Genomic DNA, 26,113 nt, shown 5'->3' on the forward strand with positions numbered 1-26,113 from the left:
GCTTCTTGCTATCTGTTCTTACAGCTTAAATTAATCCATTTCTATAAATCTATACCTTGCCACGTGGCTTGTGGCTTACCGGCATCTTCACATGCTGTTTGTCATCATGGTGGCTGGCAGTGTCTCTCTGACTCAGCCTTCCACTTCCCAGCTTTATTCTCCTCCTTGTCCCACCTACACTTCCTGCCTAGCCAATGGCCAATCAGTGTTTTATTTTTTGACCAATCAGCAACACACTTGCCATACAGACCATCCCACAGCAGTTCTCTGACAGTTTTTTAGGGTACATTCCATTCTGTGGTTTACTTTTTCTGCCTTTGAGAACCGATTTTCTTGTTAATCAAGGTGAAATTCAATGCCCATTTACCGCACTAGGAGGGTTTGAATGCAGTCCCCTGTCCCCTCTTAGTATACCCAGTGTCCTGTGGCTGCCACCCTTGTGCAACCTCATCATTATCCCAAAGTTCAGAACATACCCATCGTCAGCAGCTCCCCTCCCCCAATAGCTGGCAGCCTCTCATTTGCTTTTCATATTTTATTTTATTTTTTGGTTTGTCTGTTCTAGACATTTCATATAGAATACTACAATATGTGGGCTTTCATGTCTGTCTTTTTTCACTTAGTACACTGTTTAAATGTTTTAAACATTTATTCAAATTCTACCATGTTTAAGGAAGTCATCCATTTTTCTCTGGTTGAATTAATATATCATCATATGGTTAATAATTTTTTATTATTTATATGGTTGTGCATTTTTAAATTTATTTTTATTTATGTATAGGAGTGCTCTGTCTGCATGGTCTCTGCATGCCAGAGGAGGGCATTGGATTCCATTATAGATGGTTGTGAGCCACCATGTGGTTGCTGGGAATTGAACTCAGGACCTCTGGAGTTAAGAGCCAGTGCTCTTAACCACTGAACCATCTCTCCAGCCCAATAATGCATTTTAATCCTCATTCATGAGCTAATGGACAATTAGAGTTGTTTCTACTTTTGGCCCATGCTACTGTGGACATTCATGTGCATGTTTTGTGTGTCTGTGAACATATTCTTTTAATTTCTTGTCATGTAGCTGGGAATGAAATGACTAGAGAATGTAGTTGTTACATGTTTGTAACTTTTTGCAGAATGGCCAAACTCTTTTTCTTTTTCTTTTTTTCCTGGAGCTGAGGACCGAACCCAGGGCCTTGTGCTTGCTAGGCAAGCACTCTACCACTGAGCTAAATCCCCAACCCCTTTCTCTCTCTCTCTTTTTTTTTTCTTCCTGGAGCTGAGGACCGAACCCAGGGCCTTGTGCTTGCTAGGCAAGCACTCTACCACTGAGCTAAATCCCCAACCCCCAAACTCTTTTTCATAGTGGCTTTTTTTACATTCTTACTAGGAATGAATGAGAATTCAAAATTTTCTTCATGTTTGTCTGTACTTTTTTTTTCAAAGATTTATTTATTTATTGTTATGAGTGCTCTATCTGCATGTACACCTTTATACCAGAAGAGGGCAGCAGATCTCATTATAGATGGTTGTGAGCCACCATGTGGTTGCTGGGAATTGAACTCAGGACCTCTGGAAGAGCAGCCACTGCTCTGAACCACTGAGCCATCTCTGCTGGCCCATTTTGTTTCTATAAAAAGTTATGTGTCTAAGTGATGTGAAATGATACCTTACTATGGTTTTCATTGTCGTTTTCCAGTTGGAGATGAAAGCGGCTGAGCATCTCTTATGTATTAATCATATATCTTCTTTGCATCTGAGTGTTTTACCCATGGTAAATTAGATTGTGTATATTTTGGTTAAATTTTCTTTTACTCAAAATTAATAAATAATTGTGTGTATTTGTGCAGTACAGTGTGATGTTTTAATGTCTTTATGCAGTGTGTAATGCAGATCACCCAGTACCTCAGACATCAGTCACTTCTTTGTGATGGGAACACTGAGTATCCTCTCTACCAGTTCTTTTGAGAGAGTTTTCTTTATTTTGGTTTTCTGAGACAGGGTTTCTCTGCCCTAGCTGTCTTGGAACTTGCTCTGTAGCCCAGGCTAGCCTTGAACGTAGAGATCCACCTGCCTCTGCCTCCCGAGTGCTGGAATTAAAGGTGTACACCACCACTGTCCGGCTGATTGTTCATGTTTTTATAAGTACAATTGTGAGATTTGGTCTCCTGTTTCCCCACCCTTACACAATTTAAAAATATCACAGTGTACACTCTAAGACAGTTCTTTCAACAATGACAGGCTCTGTTTCAGTATTCACTAAGAAAATTGTAGTACTAACTTAGAAGAGTGTGGACTTTTTATTTTATTTTATTTTTTTGTTTTTTTGAGACAGGGTTTCTCCATGTAGCTTTGGAGCCTGTCCTGGATCTTGCTCTGTAGCCCAGGCTGGCCTCGAACTCACAAAGATCTGCCTGGCTCTGCCTCCTGAGTGCTGGGATTAAAGGCGTGTGCCACCACTTCCCGGCGCCCTCAAGCTTTAAGAAGCCCCAAGCCAACCGCTCCATCTCATCCTCTTGTTCATCTCATTTACATGCCAGATCAGAGGCAAACATGGAGGGCGCTGCAGCATCTCCCCTTTTTGTTGCAATTGCTCCTTTACACAAACATCTCAGCCTCAGGTGCATTTCTAGCTGTACACAACAGAGGCCAGCCAACCTCTGCCTCTGCTTACCGATAATCTCGACCCTTGTGTGCTAATCCCAAAGACTGCAAGATTTCCTCTAAATCTTTAACTGTTGTCAGGGCAACTCTATAATCATGTGACGGCCCCCACTCATCAAGCAGGCATGCTACCCCATACCACATAGATGACAACTGACATCCTGAGAGTCCTCCAACGGACAGCCCTAATCCTGATGGCTCAGCCTTAATTGCTACCCAGAGCAAGAACCATGCAGCCTCTTTCATAGTACAAAGGCACACTAACATAGGCTGTATAGGAAAGGACAACTCTCCTGGCATTTCCAACATGGATGCTCCCCACTTGGACTTACTTCTCATGCCTTGCTACCTATAATTGGACTCATTCACGCGCTCACTCCTCTCCAGCTCATCTTTGGGTCTGTGGTGTCCCGGTTCACACACCAGTTATGTTATATGACAAAACTTTTCCTGGGGAGATGTTACACACGTTTACTCACCCAAGATAGGGAGCCCATGACAAACCAAAGTACAGATACTGCCAGGGTCCAACTTGGTGAACCAGTGAGTTTTATTGGGGTCACTTAGAGGAGCAGGAATGACTCAAAGACAGCTGTGTCACCAAGACCCACCCCAGCATGGGTGACAGCTCACAGAGCTGGGAACCTGGAACATACTGTATAGTCAGCAGGCAGCTGACAGGTTGGAGAGTGTCCTTTCCAGGTGCCTCAATTGGTCTAAACCTCTTCCAGGCGGCTGGTCTCAAGACTTCTTTGCAGCTGGCCTTGTCTGGGAGTCTTCTTTGAAGCTCAGTGGGTTTTTTTTTCCCCCTCTGGCAGGTAGAGGCCTAGGGATTCTGGGCAGTTTTAGGGACTTCCGGAAGCTGTTTTGAGTTGTTTGCCTTCCTGCTTAAGGAATGTCTTGGAGGAAACTTACACAATGTCTTAGGGTTTTATTGGCAGCAGCTCTTACAAAGGAAAGCATTTAACTAGGGCTGGCTTACAGTTCAGTCTATTGGTCTGTTATCAGCACGGTGAGAAGCATGGCGGCATGCAGGCAGGCATGGTGCTGGAGAGGTAGCTGAGAGTTCTACATCCCGATCAGCAGGCAGCAGGAAGAAAGAGTGGCACTAGGCTTGACTTGAGCATCTGAAACCTCAAAGCCCACCCCCAGTGACAGATTTCCTCCAACAAGGCCACACCTACTTCAACAAGGCCACACCCCCTAAGAGTGCCACTCCCTAAGGGCCTATGGGGGCCATTTTCTTTCAAACCACATACATAGCCTCCTCTTGCCTCAGCCTTAATTTCAAATGCCTTGTCCTGATTGTGCTGTTCAAAGGGATGGGGGAGTAAAAGGGAGGAAGAAGAGGAAGAGGAAAGGGACAGGAGAGGAGGGGAGAGGGGATCAGGCCATAAAGAAATTCAGTCATTCTACTTTTAGCATTTTTTTTCTTTTTTTAGACAGTAAAAAAAGAAAAAAAATCCCATCACTACAGTAGTATGTGTAATAGCTCCACACTGTGTGCAATGATAAAAGCTAACATGAAGTTTCTGTTTGGTAATTGTGGTGCAGACAGAGTCATTCACAATTGCTCTTTGAACTCCTGAACAGTCATTAAGATCATGTTACAGGAGATTACTGGATGTTGAGACTGTTTATAATACATTATAAAAACCGTGAATTGCAAAACAGTCTTTATCAAAGTATAGAGAACAAATTTGAAGAGTGTGTACCAAAATATTAACTGATTATCTCTGCATGTTAGGATTTTGATGTTTTGTTATCTTCAAAGGAATCATAGATTGCTCGCATATTTTGGAACACGCTGAGTTCTGTGCCCTGTCATGCCGCAGCCTGCATCTGAGATGTTAATGCTTCATTTTTTATAGTTTTTAGTAATGTTAGTGACTCCCGTTCACAGAGGGGATATAGAATTATATTATGGTAAGGAAGCTTTGATTTGTGATGGATGACTTCATTTCTTTGGATTGTGATAGTTTTCAGTGTTTATTTGGCTAGTTATGATTGCAGACGACTTTATGCAAGCTCAATCATTCTGTCAGAGAAATGATATCTGATAGAAATAAAAGCTTTTTGATACCCACACAACAGACTGCTGGCAATGGTTGAGAGACAGCCCGAACTGACCTATTCTGGTGATGGGATGGCCAAACACCCTAATTGTTGTGCTAGAAACCTCATCCAACTACTGAGGGATCTGGATGCAGAGATCCACGGCTAGGCCCTGGGTGGATCTCTGGGAGTCCAATTAGCGAGAATGAGGAGGGTTTATATGAGCGAGAATTGTTGAGACCAAGGTTGGATAAAGCACAGGGACAAATAGCCAAATGAATGGAAACACATGAACTATGAACCAATGGCTGAGGGGTCACCAACTGGATCAGGCCCTCTGAGTGGGTGAGACAGTTGATTGGCCTGATCTGTTTGGGAGGCATCCAGGCAGTGGGACCGGGTCCTGTGCTCATTGCATGAGTTGGCTGTTTGAAACCTGGGGCCTATGCAGGATCGCTTGGCTTGGCCTGGGAGGAGGGGACTGGACCTACCTGGACTGAGTCTACCAGGTTGATCTCAGTCTGTGGGGAAGGCTTTGCCCTGGAGGAGATGGGAAGGGGGGAGGCTGGGGGGAAGGTGAGGGGGACAGGAGTGGGGAGAACAAGGGAATCCATGGCTGATATGTAGAACTGAATTGTATTGCAAAAAAAAAAAAAAAAGAAATAAAAGCTTTTTTTCTGAAAAAAGTAATATGATTAGTATTCTCTTGATATATATATAATTACATGTATTCTAGCAAACTAATATATATCTTGATATATATATATATAATTTTATATACATAGACACACATATTCTAGCCCCCATTTGTACTAAGTTTTAATGACAAAGTTAAAGTAGTATTGATGAAATACATTACCAATGACTTAGTGATTATACTATAACCAATCAACGCCCTAAAGAAGCTACAGCTGTAATTCTGAGGGCGCGTTAGAAGACTGTGGTACTCTAGCTCCAACTATCGCCAGTTGGATCCCTTAATAACATTCAAATAATCAAATGCAATATTTGAAGGGCTGAGTGGAGAGCGATTGGAACTGACAGAGATAGAATTGAGATTAGGATAAATGAGTCTTTTTTGTCTGCTAACATTTAGCCTGTAAGTGGGCTGTGCAAATCTCATTACTGACTGGTCCCTTGGGACTGGTTTTCAAATTGGTGCCCTGCTCCAGCAGAACTTTTTATGTTACCGAGGGTGGTTCTGGAGGTGATTTGTTTTTTCTTTTATTCTAAATTCTCTGTGTAATGTGTTTCTTTTTTTAAAAAGAAAGTTGCATCTTTAAGAACTTGCTTGTATGTAACTATAAATTATTTTCTGTTAGTGATTTTAAAGATCATATTTAAGATGTTGATTATTATCAGGACATGCTTATTGCATCAAATATTCTGAAGACTATGATTTGAGTTTTCCCCCTTCTTTCTCTGGTGGGCAGAAACTAGTTTAAAACTATAACATTAGTTCATTAGTATTGGTATATCACAATATACTTTCAGATTTAAAAAAGAATTAGAAATGCTACTATTTCAGAAATGTTAAATAAAATGCTCTATTCCTTTGCAGATATAATAGTGGATCCTTGAATGTAGAAGACGTTCTTACCAGCTTTGACAATACAGGAAATGTTTGTAAGTAATATGCTAACTATAAAATATATTCAGTGTTTTAAAAAGCAAATTTTAGTTTTTTCCTAATGTTTATTACACCTACTATGTGTATATATTTATGTGTATATATGCACACACACATATACACATATATTCTTACACATGTGTGTACACATAGACATACCTATCAGAAACCTTTGGTGCTGTAAACTGTAAAATATGCCTCAGAAGAGATACATACTAAATGGGGTATGGCAGTTTTTACAGAAACTTTACAGCGATGTGTGTGTTTGCGTGTGTGACAGAATAGAGATCAGAAGGAAGTCTGGACTCTCCAGCACTGTTCTTTTTGTTTCTTGTTTCTATTGTGACTTTCCCATGAGTTCAGTTGTTGGTCTGTTCTCCCTTGCTCTCTATTGGGTGCTTTCCTCTTTTAGTACAGATTAAATACAGAACATGTTCTTCATGATGTTCTTATACTTAAAACCCAAGGTTTTATTTATATACTATTATAGGATATATTATATTTTTGTCTAAGCCTCTGATTAATTGATGCTCTATTTCTCTGCTGAGAACTTCACTTAAGCAATTCTAAAATAATGCCATGTGATGATAAAAATCAGCTAAGAATATACCATGTCACAGTTAAGTAACGTATCGTGATAAGAGCTAAGTGTGTCTTCTAACTTGTTGCATAGGATGTTTATCAAAATAATGAATCAATAGTAAAATATGACTATTTCAAATTTAAAAATAACTCAAATTTTTTCCTCAGAGTAAATATATAATTACTTATTATCTACGTTAAATGATAAAAACTTTGCTAATAGGACTGTTTTTATCAAATGGATAGATTTGAATTGAGTAATGTGTAATAAGAGACATTAATTTTATTCTATATCCACATTTTGGCTAGCTCTTGCTTTTATAGAAAAGTTATATTTTGTCACCAAGGAGCCTGTAAATGTTCTAAAACTACCCTAAAATATTTAAAATGATGTAGGTTTCTTTCGCATGGATAATAATAGGTTACCTGTTAGTTTATGTGTATTGGCCTTTACTGAATTCTGACTTAGGCGTATCTTGTAGTTTTGTTGGGAGCTAGGCAAGGACTGGTCAAGGGACGCTATGGTGGTTGAGGACACATTCTTCTTTATACTGGAGTAATGTTAAATACTATTAAGTCAGCTTTGTGCACATGCAAGGTTAGAGCATGACCCTGGACTGTGAAATAGAAAAATTCTAATTCAGTAGCATAAAACAAGTATTGTTTTCCTGACTCAGTATGGGATAGGGCCACTAGCTGGCAGCACTACACACAATACAAACAGTTTCCTAATGGTCCAGATTATTATTTCACATATAAATGATGTCTTATTCTTCTTTACCATTTTCTCCATCGCCACACCCCCATGTTGTTGCACTGATAAATGGGGGAATTGTATGTTGAGGATTTTTTTTTCTGCTGTCTATTGTTTGTTAGGAAACTTCAGAATGACTGAGACACGTCTCACCTTAAGCGATTTATATAGTCTCTGTGAACTTGTATTTTATTCATTTTTAAAGACTACATATAATTCCTAGACACCATAGAGTACTTTATTCCTCACAGTTGATACTTAATAAGTGGAAGCTATTTATTTATTTGTTTATTGCTCCTGGTATCGGTACTTTTCAAACTTGCTTATAAGGGTTTCCAAGTATGTACAATTTATGTTGTTAAGGATTAATTTAAAATAAATTTAAATTGCAAAGAGAAACTAAGAATTATTTTGATGTTTTAAAATGAACTATTTTTATTGAACTAAAAAGCTAGAAAAATTGGATAAAAATAACAAAATAGCTTATGAAAATGTTTTATCAAAATAGAGTCTTAAGAACCTGAAAATATCGTCAAGTGACAGATGCAGTAACAAAAACAAGATATATTAAGACCTTCTTTGTATGTGACTTTTTTTGGCATGTGAGTGCCTGTGTGGTATGTGGTGTGTGTGTGTGTGTGTGTGTGTGTGTGTGTGTGTGTGTGTGTGTGTGTATGCACGTTCATGGGAGTGGCTGTACGTGTGTACGAATGTGTGTGGAGGCCTGAGGTTGGGCTCAGGACCTTCAGCAGTTGTTCCTCTCCTATTCACTGAAGCAGGGTCTCTGAACAGAGCCCAGAGCTGTCCGTGCAGCCAGCCTAGCTACCCAGCTCCCTCTAGGGGCCCTCCTGAGTGCTGGTGCCAGAGTTAGAGGTGGCCACCGCGCCCACCGCCATTTCCAGGGCTTCTGGGGGTATGAACTGAGGTCCTGTGAGTGTGTGTCGAGCGTTTTCTCCACTGAGCCATCTCCCAGCCCTGATGCAACAGTGAACTTTTGAGCGTTCGTATGTGTTGAGCATTTTGCCCCTCATCCTTCCCTCCCGTCTTTCCCGACCCTCATCTCTGCTGTTAGTTCCTTTTGTCCCCTAGACAGCTCTGCTTCGACGTTATATATGCAGCTATAATTTATAATTTATAATTTATAATTTATGTGACTATGTAGTGACTCTTTAAGAGAAGCAGCTACTGAAATTTCACAAGTCTTTTTCAGCGAAGTAAATACCAGCCACAACTTTCATATAATCTTCATCGTAAAGTGCTCATGGACAAAAAAGTAATTTTTCACTTGAAACAGAAGTTTGATTTGGTTAGTGTTGCTGGGTTGAGTTTGTGAGTGGAAAGCCCAGCAGAGGGCGCCGCAAGCATAATTCTGTTTTAGATTACAGTATAATTAGCGCGTCACAAATAATAACCAAGCTTTCACTGTATAAACATTTGAAGATGTAGTTATATATGTTCATGGACTTATTTCTAGTATATTTAATGCATTTGCCAATCATTGATATAAAAAACTTCCCTTATCTTTGAACTTATTTTGTTGTTGTTTGAAATGGCAGTTTTTATATTTCTAGCTTTAAGTAAAGGAATAGTTCTGATCTTTTAACCCTGGTAGGGACTTGAAGTTGTGCACAGGAATACCAGTTTCTATAGAAACAGTGTGAAAGTGTGCCAAGGGACAGTCACAATGAGGAAAGAAGCTTCTAATGGTAGAACTGATAGGCACAACAGTTTAGGTTCTGCAGGTTAATATTACTTAGTAATAGAAAAACAGTTAAAATATTTTAGAATCATAAAACTCTAATGTGTATACACAGTAAACACAGCACACCCATCATCTAGTAGAGCCGTCCATCCTAGATTTAAAAATAAGTTACTGGTTATGCTCAATGTATGTTTTTAGAGATAAAATGACTATTATTTCCAGACCTTCCAAAATGTTATGGAAAAGAATTCTCTTGATTTTGGGAAATAATTGAAGTATCTCATTTTTTTTTATTTCCTGGTATATTGGAAAAGAAAACATTCTTTGTACTTGCTTTTGTTATTTTTGCTATGTTTGTAAACATCCAGCCTTAAAATGCTTTATAATCCTGAGATATATTTTCACTAATTGACTTTGATTCAGTGATGTAAGAGGAAATTAAGATGGATGTGGTGGGCTGCATATGCTATCTATGGATTAGTGGTAGAGTGTTTGCCTCCCAATCGTAAGTACCTGGGTTTGACTCTTAGCTCCAGAAGGAAACAGAAGTGTCATGCAGAATTCATTTCTGCATGCTGACTTGTTGCCGTAGGACCCGGCATTGTCTTTGTGCATTTCTCTTTGCTGCTGTGAAAAGCAAACTGTTAGTCAAGCTTCCTAAGAACAGGCATTTCTGTTTCGTTCTTTGGTTCCCAGTACTCAAGAGCGTCCGTCCTGAGACACCCAAGCTGCCGTGCAGAGAGAGTGTGCTCGGTGCCGACCCGTGGTGTGAGCTAGGGACAAGTGTAAGGCTGGCCCTCATGGCCAGTGAGCGCTGCTTCTGCGCTTTGCTCAGGTGCCTGGCTAAGGGAATATCTGTCAGGGAGCATTGCAGCCTGTTTCCTGCTTCTGGTTCCCTGTGGGCAGAATCTCCTTTCCTGCCAGTCCCCATGACCTCTCATCAGAGAAGCTCCTCCGTTCTGTTTCTCTAAAAGCCTTTTTCTCTAAACTTGTCTCTTTCTTCTACTGAAATGATTTTTTTTTTTTTTTTTGGGTCAGGGTCTTTCTTTGTAGTCTGGACTGTCCTGGAACTCACTCTGTAGACCAGGCTGGCCTCGAACTCACAGAGATCCACCTACCTCTGCCTCCTGAGTGCTGGGATTAAAGGCATGTGCCGCCACCACCTGGCTCACTTGCATATTCTTAAAGTGTACTATCTTTTGATAGCCTGAACAGATGGATCAATATCTCTCCTTCCATTTATTGCATGTTCACATAACATATATACACATAAGTAATATATAGAATTTAATAATAATACTGTGCTTACTAGGAATATAGAAATAATGAGAATTCAGAAATAATTCTATAAATGTAGACTTTTATCTAATATGTATATTATCACATGTATATCATATGTAAGCTGATAGTTGTTATATATTATTGCAGTATTTTCCCGTCAGTCAGAATTTTTGCAACAGTTAAAAATGTTGCAGCTTCATTTTGGAGAATGTGTAGTAAAACCTGTTCTGCATTCTTTCAGTTTGCTCCTCTTCTGCTTGGACTCTGAGAGGACCCTGTGGTTGGTAGATGTCTCCTGGCTTCCTGAGCATGTTTGTAGACCCTCTTCCTCAGAGGGCACACCTAAACTTTTAATGCATACAGCTCTAGCCTTTTCCTGCATCTGTTTAGGATGTACTAAAACTGATCTCTTTTAGACTAGTAATCAATACTACCAGAGAGAAGATTCTTATTAAGATTTTTATCTATTCATTTTTACCTACCTTTAAGAAACCAAAGGGAACATTATGGAAATACAGCCTAAATCTTTAGTTTTCCTGTTATGTTATTATTTTATTGTACGGAGTGTATACTCTGCAGAATTACCAAAGCTTCAGAATGCCAGGTTGAATTTAAAAATGTTTTCTCCTTCAAAGTTATGTTTTATATAGTTATATATATTTATAAACATGACATCTATACAGATATATAATGCATACGTGACATAAACATGCATTGTATACCTGTTACAGATTACAAAGCATCCATGTGTGATGTACATCGCATTGGTAAATTGTCATGTGTTGAGCTGACCCTCTGCTTCAAACCAAGCTCCTTGTCCTGGAGTGGATTGGATCCCTAACTCTGTGACAGGGAGGAAAGAGAAGAGGAAAACAGCCCAAGAGTAAACACCATGCCCTTGAGAGGAGCTAGAATGTGAACTGATATGTCTGTGACCTATACCTATATTCATCCATGCTTTATATTTCTGCACACACACACACACACACACACACACACACACACACACACACACACACACACACACACACACTTTAGTAAAGTAGATTAATTAAGAAATGAGAAAATTTGGGCTTTTATAGGACCCACTGTTCTATTTTAAAGTAAGTATCATCATGGGAATTATATGTGAAATTAAGATTTCACTGTTAGTCATTTCTTGTGTGATTGCCAGGGAGTCTTGGAACAAATTCTTACTCCTAAGAGCATGGACTACTTTGTATGTGATGAACATATCAGCTGTTAAGGCCTATGTGATTGTAAATGCTCTATTTTTAGTAGTAGTGTGGTATCATCTGCTTCATTCTTAACTTTCTTAGTTCTTTGATTATTAAAAAATAATACAAGGTAGTAAGTACTTTTCTTGTCCTAAGATTTCACATTACTTTGTGATGTGCAAACACAATGTTGAATGATCTGTAACTAAAATAGTATGGCATTCATGTATCAACACTACAAATCAATGTTTTAGAATAGCGTAGAGGATTCTCACAGACCTTAGCATCTGGGACTCATGTGACCAAGATGAGATTTCAGTGACAAGATTTTTTTTTTAAATCAATGCTTTTGAGAACACTTAACTAGGAATTAAAAAATAACAAATCCAACTCCTTCCTTTATTCTATATCAAAATAAACATAAGTTGGATAAAATGCTTAACTGGAAACTGACATTCCTGTATATTTCAGATGAATACATTTGTTATATTGAGACAGGGATGCCCTTCTAAATGTAATCCAAATCCCTGGGATTTAAAGATTAATAAATAGGTTGACTAGATGTTTAAGGACACTTCATTAAAAAAGCAGCATCAGTGAGCGGTGCAGGTTTGGCCCACGTCTTTAATCCCAGCACTCGGGAGGCAGAGGCAGTTGGATTTCTGAGTTCGAGGCCAGCCTGATCTGCAGAGCAAGATCCAGGACAGCCTGGGCTACACAGAGACACCCTGTCCTGGTGTTGGGGGAGCAGCATCAAGAAGTTGGATGTAAATGATGTGCTGGCATCAGTATATGCAGACCAAAGGGTATTCTCTAGAGAGAGCTTTCTGGATCAGCAGTAGAAAGAAGGCCATCTGCGAACCGGCAAGTAATAGTTTGCCATTACGGAAGCAGTCTGGCAGTTTGTTTAACAATTTTAAGTATCTAGTTTTTTATTATTTCCTTTCTGAAAAATAATGAAACTATTACATAAAGCTATAAGTAAAGGGATTCACAGAAGCACAATGAATGTAGATATTTAATTTTAGGTGACTTGTTAGTTATGACTACTCCATGCAGTGGAGTACTATATAGCTATGGAGAATCTATAAAACATATTGTGTTAAAATCAGTACAATAGAGGCTGGAGAGATGGCTCAGAGGTTAAGAGCACTGACTGCTCTTCCAAAGGTCCTGAGTTCAATTTCCAGCAACCACATGGCAGCTTACAACTGTCTTTAACTGTAGTTCCATGGGATTTGATGCCCTCTTCTGGCACGCAGCAAAAACATTCATAAAAATAAATAGATCTTTAAAAAAAATTTAGTACAGTGAATGTAGTTTATTTATTTATAACGTGTGTGTACAGTTTGTGTGTTTGGGTACACATGCATTGGTGTCCTCTATGTGTGTGTGGGGGGAGGGGAGGAGAGAGAGATGAGAGGGAGAGAGGGAGAGGGAGAGGAGGAGGGAGAGGGAGACAAAGACAGAGAGACAGGGAGACAGGGAGACAGGGAGACAGGGAGACAGGGAGACGGAGAGAGAAAAGGAAGCAGAGAAGGCCAGAGGACCATTTTTGGATGTCATCCTCACCCTCAGGAAAACCATCCACCTCTTTTGAAGCAGTGTCTCTCATCAACTTGGGCTCACCAGTTAGGCTAGACTGGCAAGTTCGGGAGTGACCCTTCTGTTTCCTCCTTTTCAGTGCTAAGACCACAGGTATGTACCCCCACACCCGCCATTTGAACGTGGGTTCTGTAATCAAACTCATGTACTCATGCTTGGGAGGCATCTCCCTAGCCTAAATGTGGTCTTGTTTCTATAAAATGCATACACCTACAACGTATGTGAATAACTATGATTATGCACAGAGCTGTGTTTCGGTGCGCAGTGCTTTGTTGGGATTATGAGTAATTTGCATTTTCTTCATTATGCTTTTCAGGATTGTTTGAATTTTATGGTATATATTACTTTTGCAACAATGAAAAAGACCCATTGATTTCATTTTTTAAAAGTGTTCTTTATGGGGCTGGAGCGATGGCCCAGCGGTTAAGAGCACTGGCTGCTCTTCCAGACGACCCATGTTCAGTTCCCAGCACCCACATGGCAGCTCACAACTGTCTATAACTCCAGTTCCAGGGGACTGGACACCCAGGGCAAAACACCAATGCACATCAAATAAAAAATAAATAAATTTTTAGAAAGCATTCTTTAACATCCAAGTGGAGTACGTATCTTTCAAAGCTGTGATATAAATCTCATTGTTAAGGAATAAGGAAGCAGTGCGTTTTACCAGTCAAAGAACAGAAAAGGCTTTGTTTTTCAATAGTGCTTCTCTCTGAGGAGCTCACAGTGTGTCAGATGTCAACATCTCCCAATAGATTCTCAAGAATCAAAAATCAAATCAATCAGATATTCTTACACTCGGGTTGGGGAGTACAAAGGATCAGAGTCACTCAGCGATGCGTTCGGGGCAAACTTTGTAAATTCTTTTGGGAAATGAATTCTCAAGCTTTTCTGTTTCCTCTGTTTAGGGTGTATGGGTAGGCAGCAGCTATGAAATGTGAGGGACCCCAAAGGGGAGCTGGTGGTGGCACCAGTCTTGGTTCCTGGCCCTTTTAGGAATCATAATCCATAATATAAGCCAGTAGACAAGATTAGGTTACACGACGTGGGGTGACTGTCTTACTGTGTGGCTCCCAGTACATAGTTGGGGGAGCATGGTTTTAATTTGGCTCAGTGTTGGGTAAATGTGGCCCAAGCCATGCGAGTTCTTCATATTTGGTCTTAGGATCCACCAGGCAAGGCACATTCAGAAGAAAGATAGCTCTTTTTAAATGCATGTTTTACATTTTCATTTGAAGTGCCAGGGAGTTGGAAGAAGAATTTAGATGTCTCTTAATAATGTAGTTTTTGCATTTTTATTTGAAACAAGAGGTAGGTTCCTCTTTGAAAATGGAAGGCGGTGTTATAAAAAGGACTGAAATGACACTGTGATTCTGTCTAGATCTACGCACATTCATCAGTGAGTCCTACAGAAAGGCCGCCTGTGGCTGTCATGTCTGCTTTAGGTGACTTGTCATGTCTGTGCCAGGATATGCTGGGCGAGTGGCACTCTCCCCAGCAAATGCTGAATAATATTCCTTTCTTCCTCTTCTTTCAAGTAGCATCCCTTGATTCTTTTCATCCCATCTGGTGTTTATCAGCTCCATTGTAAATATTACCCCAGTGGATAAACTTAACTTCTTAAGAGGCGGGGGAGCGGATATGCAGAATGAAGCAAGTTGCCTAAAGGCTTCGTGAGTGACCACCCAGGAATTTAGAACCCTTCTACTATATTTCTTGAAGATTTCAGCTCCCCGTAATGGTGAGAAATGGATTTTAAAGTTCATGATGAGAACTGAAAACCGCAGTACTAACTTGAGAGACAGAAAGGAACTTGGGCCAAGGGAAAAGAATGTGAGTGTTGGATTGTCGCCGAGGAGCCTGATTAAAGGTCACTGGAAAATGGGCTCTCTGGGGTTTCTGAGAGGTAGACAGGCATTCTAATGGATGGGGATCTGAGGAGTGAGGTTAGTAAGGAAAGGGAGTGCAGTCTTCTTGAATAGTCTTCCACCAAATGTCCGCTTTGTTTCCTTTCTTTCTTTTTCCTGAGAAGTGCTGCTCTTTGTGATGATAATAATACAGCAGTGGTCATGATTTGTGGTCTGACCTAGCCTTTCCTCCAAGGTACTCCTCAAGCCTGTGGCCATAGTGATATTTTGAAATTGCATACAGAAACAGCACACAGAAAGCGCAACTAAAAGAATGCTCATGTCTCCAGCAAAGTTATTTTGGTCACGGGCAGTGTTTCCAGGGAGCATTGTTGTAGATATATGGACATTTGTATGGCCTGGGTGCATTGTAGTATGTTATGAATTCTTGATGTGGAGAAAGTAGTTCATGGGTGAATGCATTGATTGTTTGTGTTCTATGTGCCTGGCTTTCTTCCCTCCACTCCCAACCTTTAATCTGAATATTTGAGTTGAGTCCTGGGGAGGTGGGAAGGAATGAAGAAAAGATTCAAATCATCCTGTCCGTGTGCAGGAGTCTGAAAATGTGGATGAATTATGTATATTGGAACGGTCCGCATGCTCATTCTCGTGTTTGCTTGTGTGTGCCGGAGTAGTTGGAATGTCCCCTGTAGGCAGTAAATACCTGGTGTGTTTGAAGCCTTTGTCCTTCTGGGATGTGGAAGGCCAGGTTTTTACGTCCTTGCCATTTCTTGGACCCTCTGACAGTTGTCATGACTTCATCTTTGACTGAGAGGCGTGGTGGACCTCCGACGCAGAACTGAGATGGAGAGTATTTTGCTTAATCTTGGACTTTGTTGTTTTTAATTGACTGTTTTATTTAGAACACAACGGAGGGTAGGTGGATGGTCATTATGTACAACTGAGAAGTGCAAAATGGTTAGGAAAGCCGCAGGTTCTCTTTTCCTCTGGCTTCCTTTTGAAGAGAAATTAGAGCCGGGCGGTGGTGGTGCACGCCTTTAATCCCAGCACTCGGGAGGCAGAGCCAGGAGGATCTCTGTGAGTTCAAGGCCAGCCTGGGCTACAGAGCGAGATCCAGGAAAGGTGCAAAGCTACACAGAGAAACCCTGTCTCAAAAAAACAAAAAACAAACAAACAAACAAACAAAAAGAAAAGAAGAGATATTAGAATGATGAGAAGTGTAGAGGGAAGGAAGGCCTCGAGTCATAGTACCCATTTTGACCTTTCTGGTTTTATGTCGTACAGATTTGTAGTTTGCAATTACAAACTAGCCCTCAATTATGTACTGTATATAAGCTATAGTCCTTATTTTTCTCCAAAAATAAAATTTGACTTCCTTGATTGCTGAGAGGTTATGCAGTGTTTATAAAACCCGTGGTTTGGTCTCAGAGGGTGTCCATTCAGGGAAAAGCCTGTCAAGTAACTTGTGTATTTTACTTTTTGTGATTGGTACAAAGGCCACACCCATCTCCTGCCATCTCACATTGCTGTAGGTTCTGAACCTACTAAATATAAAATGACCACACAGAAAAGCCCTCGATGATTCCAATTCTTTCATTTCACTCTCTTTCCCTCTGATTTTCAGTCATAAACCATGAGACGAGCCTGCCAAGGGAAGCTCCACTGTGGAGGGGGTGGAGCCTGGGTGGACCAACTGGAGTGGGGGGGGGGCAGAGATGAGGCCGCCAGGTTCTTTAAGTTCGGTGATTACACAGCCTTGTTCACCTGCCACAGTCATAATTGGCTTAGCCTAATATTAATAGTGCCTCATTCTAAAAAAGGGGCTCACTGTGGATGGTTAATTTTCTGGGTGTGTTTAGAAGCCAAGGGAAGAAATATTAGAAGATTACATTTATATTTTATATCGAGGCATACCTCTTTTTTCCACCATAGTACTTTGAATAGGACCTGCCCAAGGGGTACTCAGTATGTATTGATTTATCTGAATCTCTAGTCACATAAATAAATCCATTCATTCTGCACATTCTTTTTATATTTGATTTATTATTCTATAGAATAGGCAAGTTTAATCTAAATTTTATAGAGAATATACCATAGGCCCCTAAATGAATAGAAACTGAATTTAGAACATATAAATATTTTGTATAACTGATGTAGTAATTAAAAAATTATAACCAAGATGTTAAAGTAGGGAGAATTCATATGCTCTAGGTTTTCAGTTTTTTTTTTTTTTAGAGAGATCATATAATCTAGTGGCCCAAGTCTGAGCTCACATCCATGATACACATTATCTGGAGAGACCATGTCTTTGATTTTACTCTTCCCCTAACTCGTGGACATTTGAGTTTGCAACCTCATCCTCTATAGATTTGGAAGCATTGAATACACATTTATTTTGTGTATTTTTCAGATTATTTAATTATCTACCTAAGAGTAGTCAACTTTCATTAGTCATTTTATTTTTTAAAGTCAATGAAATAAAATATTTGCAAATAGTTTTGGTGATACCTTTTTTAATTCAACTGGTTAATACCTAATTCTTTTGAAAATATTCTCCCATATTATCTGAAAATAGCAAGCACTATCAGCAAATATTTATATTATTCTATTTAACAGAAATCTAAGCTAATATTCTTATAAATATTTTTCAACAGCCGAGTGTTTTAAAGAAAACATGTGTTTTAAAACTTGTTTGATTGAGCTAAATTTGTGAAATACACTTTAAAAATAAAATTGAAAACTAGTATAGAGCTGCAGAAGAGCAACAAAAGAACATTTAAGTATTGGTGAGTATATATATGCGTGTGCATGTTTACATGTATGTGAATATGTATATAAATATTTCATATCTAATTAATTCATCAAAGAGTTACCTTGATCTTCACTTACCTTTTCTTATCTTATTTATAGATTGGAAAAGAAAGAGCAATCTCAGCAAATGTTTGTTAAGTACCTCTTATGTGCTGTCCTGCATTTTCAATTCTCAAATGATCTCTCAACTTTGACTGAACTGCTACAAAGGAATAAAAACATTCTTTCTCCATGTGCTGAAGAAACTTCCGTATTAAAATCTGGATCAATGTCAGTGTTTGATGCATCCAGGTACTTGGATGATTTCTGTGAACTGTTTTAAATCTCACCAGCAAACATCTTTTAAAAAACAATGTCAGATCAATCACATTGCTTCAGCAGTGAATTCACCTTGCTAATGCTGGCCAAAATGGTTCAGTTTACTCCCATGACAGTAAGAACTTCAACAGCATGCACATGTTATCTCAGGGCATGATTTTATGTATATATTTTTAAAGCCTAATACATTGTCTGCTAAAATATCTCCACATAGAGCATCAATTTCATAGTCAGTCCTGAAGTTTTTCCTGGAGCCTCTGACCACTGGCCTCTAGGTCTGCTATAAACCTTTTGTCTTGAATTTTTCTTCTGTCTTCTCAGGATTCATTACGTCTCTTTTGTGTTGGGTATCAATCATAAATTACGCTCTTATGTTTAATCTGTCACCTTGTACAATCACACATTTCAGTAGCTTCATGAGATAGTAGGGGAAGCAATTTTTTTTTTGAGGCTTAGTGACACTTTGTTCGGATATAAAATGATCAAATTTGAAATGACTTTCTCTTTAGAACTGCACAACAATGCACTGTATTTTCTAGAAATTAATAAGCTGAATGCTGTTTTAATCTTTCTCTTTCCCACCTTTTGTTTTAAATGAAACCTGTTAATTCTCCTGTGGGACCTGATAGTCTCCTTCCTGGTGTTCTAAAATTGTATGATATATTCTGGCATGGTTCTATTTTCAAACACTTGGTTGGCTATTTACTGGACACTTTAAATTTACTTTTAAGTAGACTACTTTTAAGAAGACTATAGTATTCTTGTCAAGTGTATATTAGAAAAAATTTACTTCCAATTTCAATGTATTAATAAAGCTTTCATAGGCTTTAGAAATTGTTTCTTAATTCTAAGTTCTGTAGCTCTCAAGATTCAGTTCAGTTGTCATTCACCTCCTCTAGCAAGCTTTTTCTGACTCTACTGAGCAGAAGTCCATCAGGTTAGACCTTCAAAAATGTAAAATTCCTTGAAATAGGGGCTGCTGAAATGGGGGAGGGAGTCCAGGCACTGATGGCCTAATTCAGTCTCCGGAACCCATCTGGCAGAAAGAGAGAACCGACTCTAGCAAGTTGTTCTCTGACCTCCACACATCACCAGGGCACGTGTGTGTGTGTGTGTGTGTGTGTGTGTGTGTGTGTGTGTGCGTGCGCGCGCGCGCGCGCGCGCACAGAGACATACATACAAAATAAGTAAGCAAATGTAAATAAATTAAAATTCATCAAAATATACTGTAATCATGTATAAATCACTCAGACTGTAAACCCTACGGGGCTTACAGTTTTCTTTGTGTGTGTATGTATACCTGCTTAGGATATAGAGAATACTCTATAGGTATTTTGTGGGTTAATGAAATTAATAGCCAAAAAAGGAAACCACAATTTAAATAACTAAATTATATGATTCTATACTTGATATTAGTTAAATGGCCAAGAAGTGATAGGCCATGTCTTTAATATATCTCTAACATGTTCCTATATGATAGTTTCCTTTATAATTCCTTTAACTAGCTAGCCTTTGTCTCCAGTGAATTTGAAGTTTCGTTTCACAGCGTTCCTTTGCCAGGAACACATTCTTATTTGTGTCACTTATGCATGTATGTGGACATTACACATATTCTATATTCTTCAAGTGGCAGTTTACCCATATTTAAAAAGAAAGAATTGTCATTTTCTTATATATTGGGGATACTCTCCCTCTAACATCTCTTGCTGGAAGAGCACTAAGAGGTTATTCATCCAGGGTTTGATGAGCGCGGTGTATTTTAAGCCACTGGTCCTAAACTACATTCAAATGGCGTGCCCTATTCCTCACGAAATTGCTTTCTTTGCTCAGATTTCCCACTCAGACCACCAGCAATCCCTTAAGTACTTTCCCTACCTGCTAATGCTAGCTTTTAAAAATCTACTTAATGTTCCTCTTTTCTTCTCTTTGTTGCCACGGTCGCTTAATCTACCTCTGTGCCTGCCCGATATTGTTCCCACTCGAGGTTTTTATGCTTTTAGGATGATTTTTCTCCTGGTCGTTTTTTCTACTGTTTTGGATCCGTTGATTCTGTTTCTCCATTGCAAAGAGCTTAGTGGGAGGTGGAAGTGAATATTATGGGTGACTTTAAAAAAGTTTTCCTATAAACTATTAAGAGCATATACATGAAGACAGTTACCACATAGCTAGTGTTCCAAAAAGGACTTTGGGAAACTTTTAGAGGCATTAATAGAGACAGAACTAAAATGAGATTTCTTTAAATTTCCTAACTAGGAGGAAAAGGAGAGTATTGAAGATTGGCAGCTGTTCAATTGAATGATAAGTAAATTAGGGCTCATTATTTTCTATCCTGGTTATTTTTGTATACTCTAAGATATTTTTTCAAATACAAGGTTTAGGAAGATCTGGCTATCATTTACACTCCTGTTACCCCAGTGGTCCCACTTTTTGGCATCTGTCCTCCAGTACGTAACATACACAGATGCTAATTGTAGTATCACGTGGATTAGTAAGGGAAAAGCTGGCAGCAGTTGGATGCTTTATTTCCATCACCAATGTGAATAAATTATGGTATATCCATACTGATGGATTATTAAGTAGCAATTAAAAGCATGACTTGAGTTTATGTTGTATGCTGGAGAAACACATAAGATACTATTGTTAGATGAATTGAGTAATGTGTGTAATGTAATTTTATGTTTATAAAAAGATGCTGTAAATATGAAAAACACTGTGAAAGTATATATATATTAAATTATGAATTATTTCAAAAAAGTGGCACCTGAAAAGATAAGGTAGAAGAGAAATTACATTCTCATTTATTAATTTTTGTGTTGTTTGATTTTCCAAATATGTGTTGCTTTGGGGAAAAATGTAAATAAGTATTTTTAAATGTAAAAATAAAATACTTACAAAGCAAGTGTCAGTTCATCTGTGATAATAAAACTCTTTGCTAAAAATTTCAAGAGAAGCAGATATGTATAGTGAACCAAGTGATGGATTACATCATGATTTCCCTTCAGAAAGAAAGCAAGTGAATTGAGAATTCATGCTTCTGGAAACTGTGATTGTTCCCAAACTTCAAGGAGAAATTACTTGTTGAAGACTAATAAATTGGCTTTCTATCAGTTATCACCCAATGCAAAAAGAGTTTCTCCTGATGACAGCCAAGAGAAGCATTAATTTGTGAGATGGATATAAATATTTAGAAGGTAGTTGGAAGCATGTCCATTGAGTAAAAACAAAATTGTGGTTGAAGCTCCTACGGCCTATGATCTCCCAGTTATGAGTTCTTGACCAGGTTTATAGTATCAGACATGAGTTCTCTCCTGTGGCACTCATGAATCCAATGAGAAAGTGATTGATTACTCCGTTAGTCAGGGTTTTCTAAAGGAACAGAACTGATTTGTGTGTGTGTGTGTGTGTCTGTGTCTGTGTGTAATTGGTTAGACTAGCTTACAGGCTTGTGGCGTAGCCAGGGTAGACCGACAATGGCTATCTCATAATGGAAAGGCTAAGAATCCAGTAGTAGTTCAGTGCACAAGGCTGAATGTCTCAGCAGTCCCAAGCTGGTGTTGGTCCTCGAGGATTCCTAGAAAGCTGCTGATCTTTAGCCTACATTAGAATTCCAAGGAAGTAGGTTCTAATACACGTGAAGGGATGCCTCAGCCACAGGGTAGATGAACTTGACAGTGAGAGGGAGGGCAAAACATGAAAGCTTCCTTCTGTATGTCTTTTTTTTAGTGTGGGCTGCCACTGGAAGGCGGGGCCCAGATTTAGGGTGCCTTTCCCCACCTCTAATAATCTGATCAGGAAAGTCCCTCCCAGGCTTGCCCAGAAGCTTGGCTTTTAGTTGATTCCAAATGTAGTCAAGTAGACTGCCAAGGTTAGCCACTCACAGATTATCCCTTCAGAGCCAGCCACTGCTGCACATCTGGCCGGGCAGGTCATTATTGTAGCCTGCAGCAGGGGGAGACTATTGACTTGTCTCACCCATCAGCCTGCAGAGCACCTTCTCAAGTTAGTCGACAGGGAGGAACCTTCTATCTCAGTTCTAGCCTGATTTCTCTATGTCCTACAACTGAAAGGCATATGAAAATTGACCATTTTGAGCACATTTTAATAGATAGCTACTCATGTTTTATGGTAGACTTAAGAGGTAGAATCCAGTTTTAAGTATATTTATATTTAGTACATTGTTATTACATATAAATTATTTTTTTAAACAAAGGCTAGTTTTAAGTCTTTCATATAAGAGTTGATACCGTTCCCTCACAGATAGGCAAAACCAACACTTGTAGGATACAGAGTCAGATAGAATCTGGCTCATTTCCTCCTTTCCTGCTTTGAGGCAAAGCATTTAATTGGCAGTAGGGGTGAGGGCAGGTGTAAGTGGCATATCCATGGTGAACTTTAAAAATTCTTTTTCTTGGGGCTGGAGAGATGGCTCAGCGGTTAAGAGCACTGGCTGTTCTTCCAGAGGTCCTGAGTTCAATTCCCAGCAACCACGTGGTGGCTCACAACCATCCAGAATGAGATCTGGTGCCCTCTTCTGACCTGCAAGCATATATGTAGGCAGAACATTGTATACATAATAAATAAATAAATCTTTAAATTTTTTTTTTTCTCTTGTGCTGGGGCTCCAGCTGAAGGCCTGGAGACTACTCACAGGCTAAGCAAGTGCTGTATCCTATACCCCCCAACTTTCTCACTAGCTTCCCATCCTTTCTCTTTTATTGCAACAAGGTTTGGGCTTGACTCTGGGTGAAGAAACTGGTAAGGGAGGTGTGTCTATTCAGGGCTTAGTTTTCTGTTTTGCAGTAGGGAATTTGTTCATTTATGGAGAAATTGGGAGATCCAGCAAATAGATTAATGTGTTGAGGATAATGGGAGTCACGGGTTTCAGTGTCAACCAAGATAGTTGCATACATAGACAGGGGAAAAGCTTAAATAAGCCCTGGGATGTTGGATTGGAAATGAAGATACCAATATGCCACTTTAGATAGACAGATGGACAGATAGACTGATTGTAGATGGGATGGTAATGGAATATGTCCTATCGCTGTCTTGGTCTCTTTGTGGTGAATATACTACTACTGGGATATTGGATTCTGATCTCATTTCCCACTAAAATATGGCATTATATGTCATAAAATAAGGAAGGTACTCCGAGTGGTTGATATATGCCCAAAAGACAGAGGAAACTGGCTTGAAGATATTACTCTTGACTAAATTTAAGACAAAATGAGAGTAAAAATAAATGATAAGAAAAATGGTAATCTTTTGGGTAAAATAATACTCTGCAAATTTATTAATACATATATAAATGTTGGAACACATAAAATTCTTCATATCTTGAACTGTCATTTAATTAAGAACAGGCTCTATGTAATAGAACCTCAGCACTAGTGATATTTTGGGGAGGATAGGGTAAGAATGTGTGTGTGTGTGTGTGTGTGTGTGTGTGTGTGTGTGTGTGTGTGTGTGTGTGTGTGTGTGTAGTCCTGGACCTAGCCTATACAATGTAGTGACATCCCTGGCCACTACCTACCAAACACCAGTAGCATGCCTTTCTGCCTCCATCTTCCACCCCGCTTCCATCTGTGAGAAGCAACGATATCTTCAGACACTGCCAGATGTCCTTTGGGAGAGGAGTGGGTACAGAACTGCCTGTACCCCATTGGAGAACCATTGGTCTAGAAGGAATAATAGAACAAGAAAAGCACATTTGCTCACCATCATATTAATGGCTGATTGAGGAATGCACCATCAATGGATCCTAAAACAGGAGGTAAAAACTGGATGAAAACAACAGGATCTTAATTTCAAGGTACCCACAAAATGTCAGTTAACAACTCACTACTGGTTAAGTGCAATGTTCGTATGACTAACTCTACAACAGGAAAACACAGTAGATAGCACCTTCCAAAGTAGTTCAAACTAGCATCTTGTGCTTTCTATAGATGCTGTCCTGGGAACGCAACACTGCTTTTGTCATGTTCCTGCTCCAAAGCATAAATCACAAGGACAGTCAGGCTTGGAGTAGTAACTGACCTACTGGTCTTCAAGATATCGTGTATCTTGGACCTATAAAGGGCAATCGGAAGTTTGAATGGAACTTGTGGGTTAGATGGTAATACTGATTCATTGTTTACTTCCAAATTTTCATAATTAAACCACAGTTATATAAAAGTCTTTTTTTAAAAAAACATTTTTTTAAAGGATACTAATTTGCTGTTATCTGTTTTTTTTGGTTCTTCAGATGAGTGGTCCTATTTAATTACATTTATTACTTGTGATTACTTTTTTGTTTAAAACTTGGGTTCCTTTCCTTAAAGGAAACTTAGAGTAGTAGGCTTCTCTGTGCCATAGCTTGAGCCTTAAAATAGTGTCTGCCGTGGTACCTGATGCCCGGTACATATTTGATTCCGTAACAGTTCCCATGTTGGGTCACATAATCAATTTGGACACGCTGAGCTGGGCCAGAAGGCAGTTTCTAAATTTTGTGGAAATTAGTATCTAACGAGAAAAGGAGGTAAACATAATAATTGGGGTGGAAAAATAGAAAGGAAGAAAAAAGGGAGAGAGGGAGAAGACGAGAAATAGAATTATGTAATATAACCTAAAATAGCTTACAGGACTGCTTGGATGTGCCGAAAGACTTGGACTGAATACGGCTTCTCCATTGCGTCATTACTGAATAAATTGGGACCCGACTCAATCGCCTTTCAGTGCCAACTGGCTTCACTTTAAGGCTGCAAATAATTTTAACTCCCATTAAGAAGCAGAAGAGAAACGTGTTCACCACAAATGGAAAGGATGGGCATGGATAATGTTAGTTTTGATCTGAAGTTACTGTCCTTCCAGCCTGAAGTAAGGCGCGTGTGTTTTTCTGTGACTCGATTCTTAGTCACCCCAAATTATTTTGACGTTGTAGCAATTCTTCAATCAGTGAGAATTGAGATTTAAAAAAAAACTAAGCTGCAAAATTTGTCTGACCAAGAGCATCTAAGTTTGTCTTCTAAGTAGGTGTATTGCGTCTCTAAGGTGGAGTTACATAAGCAATGGGAGTACCATGACAATTCAAAATGTCCTTGAGTCCTCGTGTAAGAGCAGTATGTGCTCTTAGCCTCTGAGCCATCACTTCAGCTCCTTATAATATCAAACAATTTTAAAAAGAATTGATAATTCTAAAATAGTAAAAATATGGCTGAGATTTTCCTGTTGTCATAAAACTTACAGAAATTTATTTTTTGAATACATAACCCTGATTATTGAATCCCAGAGGTGCCCTTTACTGTTTCACTCACTAATTAGTTTCTAAAAGCATGAAACTGGTTTGTTTAATTTTTAAAATATTTCTTTTTAAAAATTAGAATTTGAAATCTGTAGATAATGTACTTTGTAAGTAACACTCCTGGGCATCCATATTGGTTACGGTAGGTTTATTTACAGTATTTTGGCTAAGACTGCATTTATTCCTTTATTTAGTACACGCTTGAATGATTTCTGTGTGCAAAGATTAAAAATGGAAAGGGCATAGTTCAATATTTTTAAAATTACATTTCATTTTGAAAGTTTCTGAAAACTTAGAATCTAAGGAAATATACATCTTATGCCTAGTTCATGTTTTATGAGACAAAAAATGAAATTAAC

At 39.0% G+C, this 26,113-nt stretch overlaps 1 protein-coding gene across 1 annotated transcript in view; it reads left to right on the plus strand.

Annotated features, from left to right (window-relative positions):
- Window positions 1–26,113, plus strand: part of Camkmt (calmodulin-lysine N-methyltransferase) — a 372,402-nt gene that overhangs the window by 17,264 nt on the left and 329,025 nt on the right. The window contains exon 3 of the mRNA XM_052746461.1: window positions 6,272–6,336. Coding sequence (XP_052602421.1) covers window positions 6,272–6,336 — 65 coding nt within the window. The remainder of the gene's footprint in view (window positions 1–6,271; window positions 6,337–26,113) is intronic.

Source organism: Peromyscus californicus, unplaced genomic scaffold (assembly GCF_007827085.1).
Source record: "Peromyscus californicus insignis strain IS unplaced genomic scaffold, ASM782708v3 Scaffold_1__1_contigs__length_55948999, whole genome shotgun sequence".
Classification (NCBI taxonomy): Eukaryota; Metazoa; Chordata; class Mammalia; order Rodentia; family Cricetidae; genus Peromyscus; species Peromyscus californicus.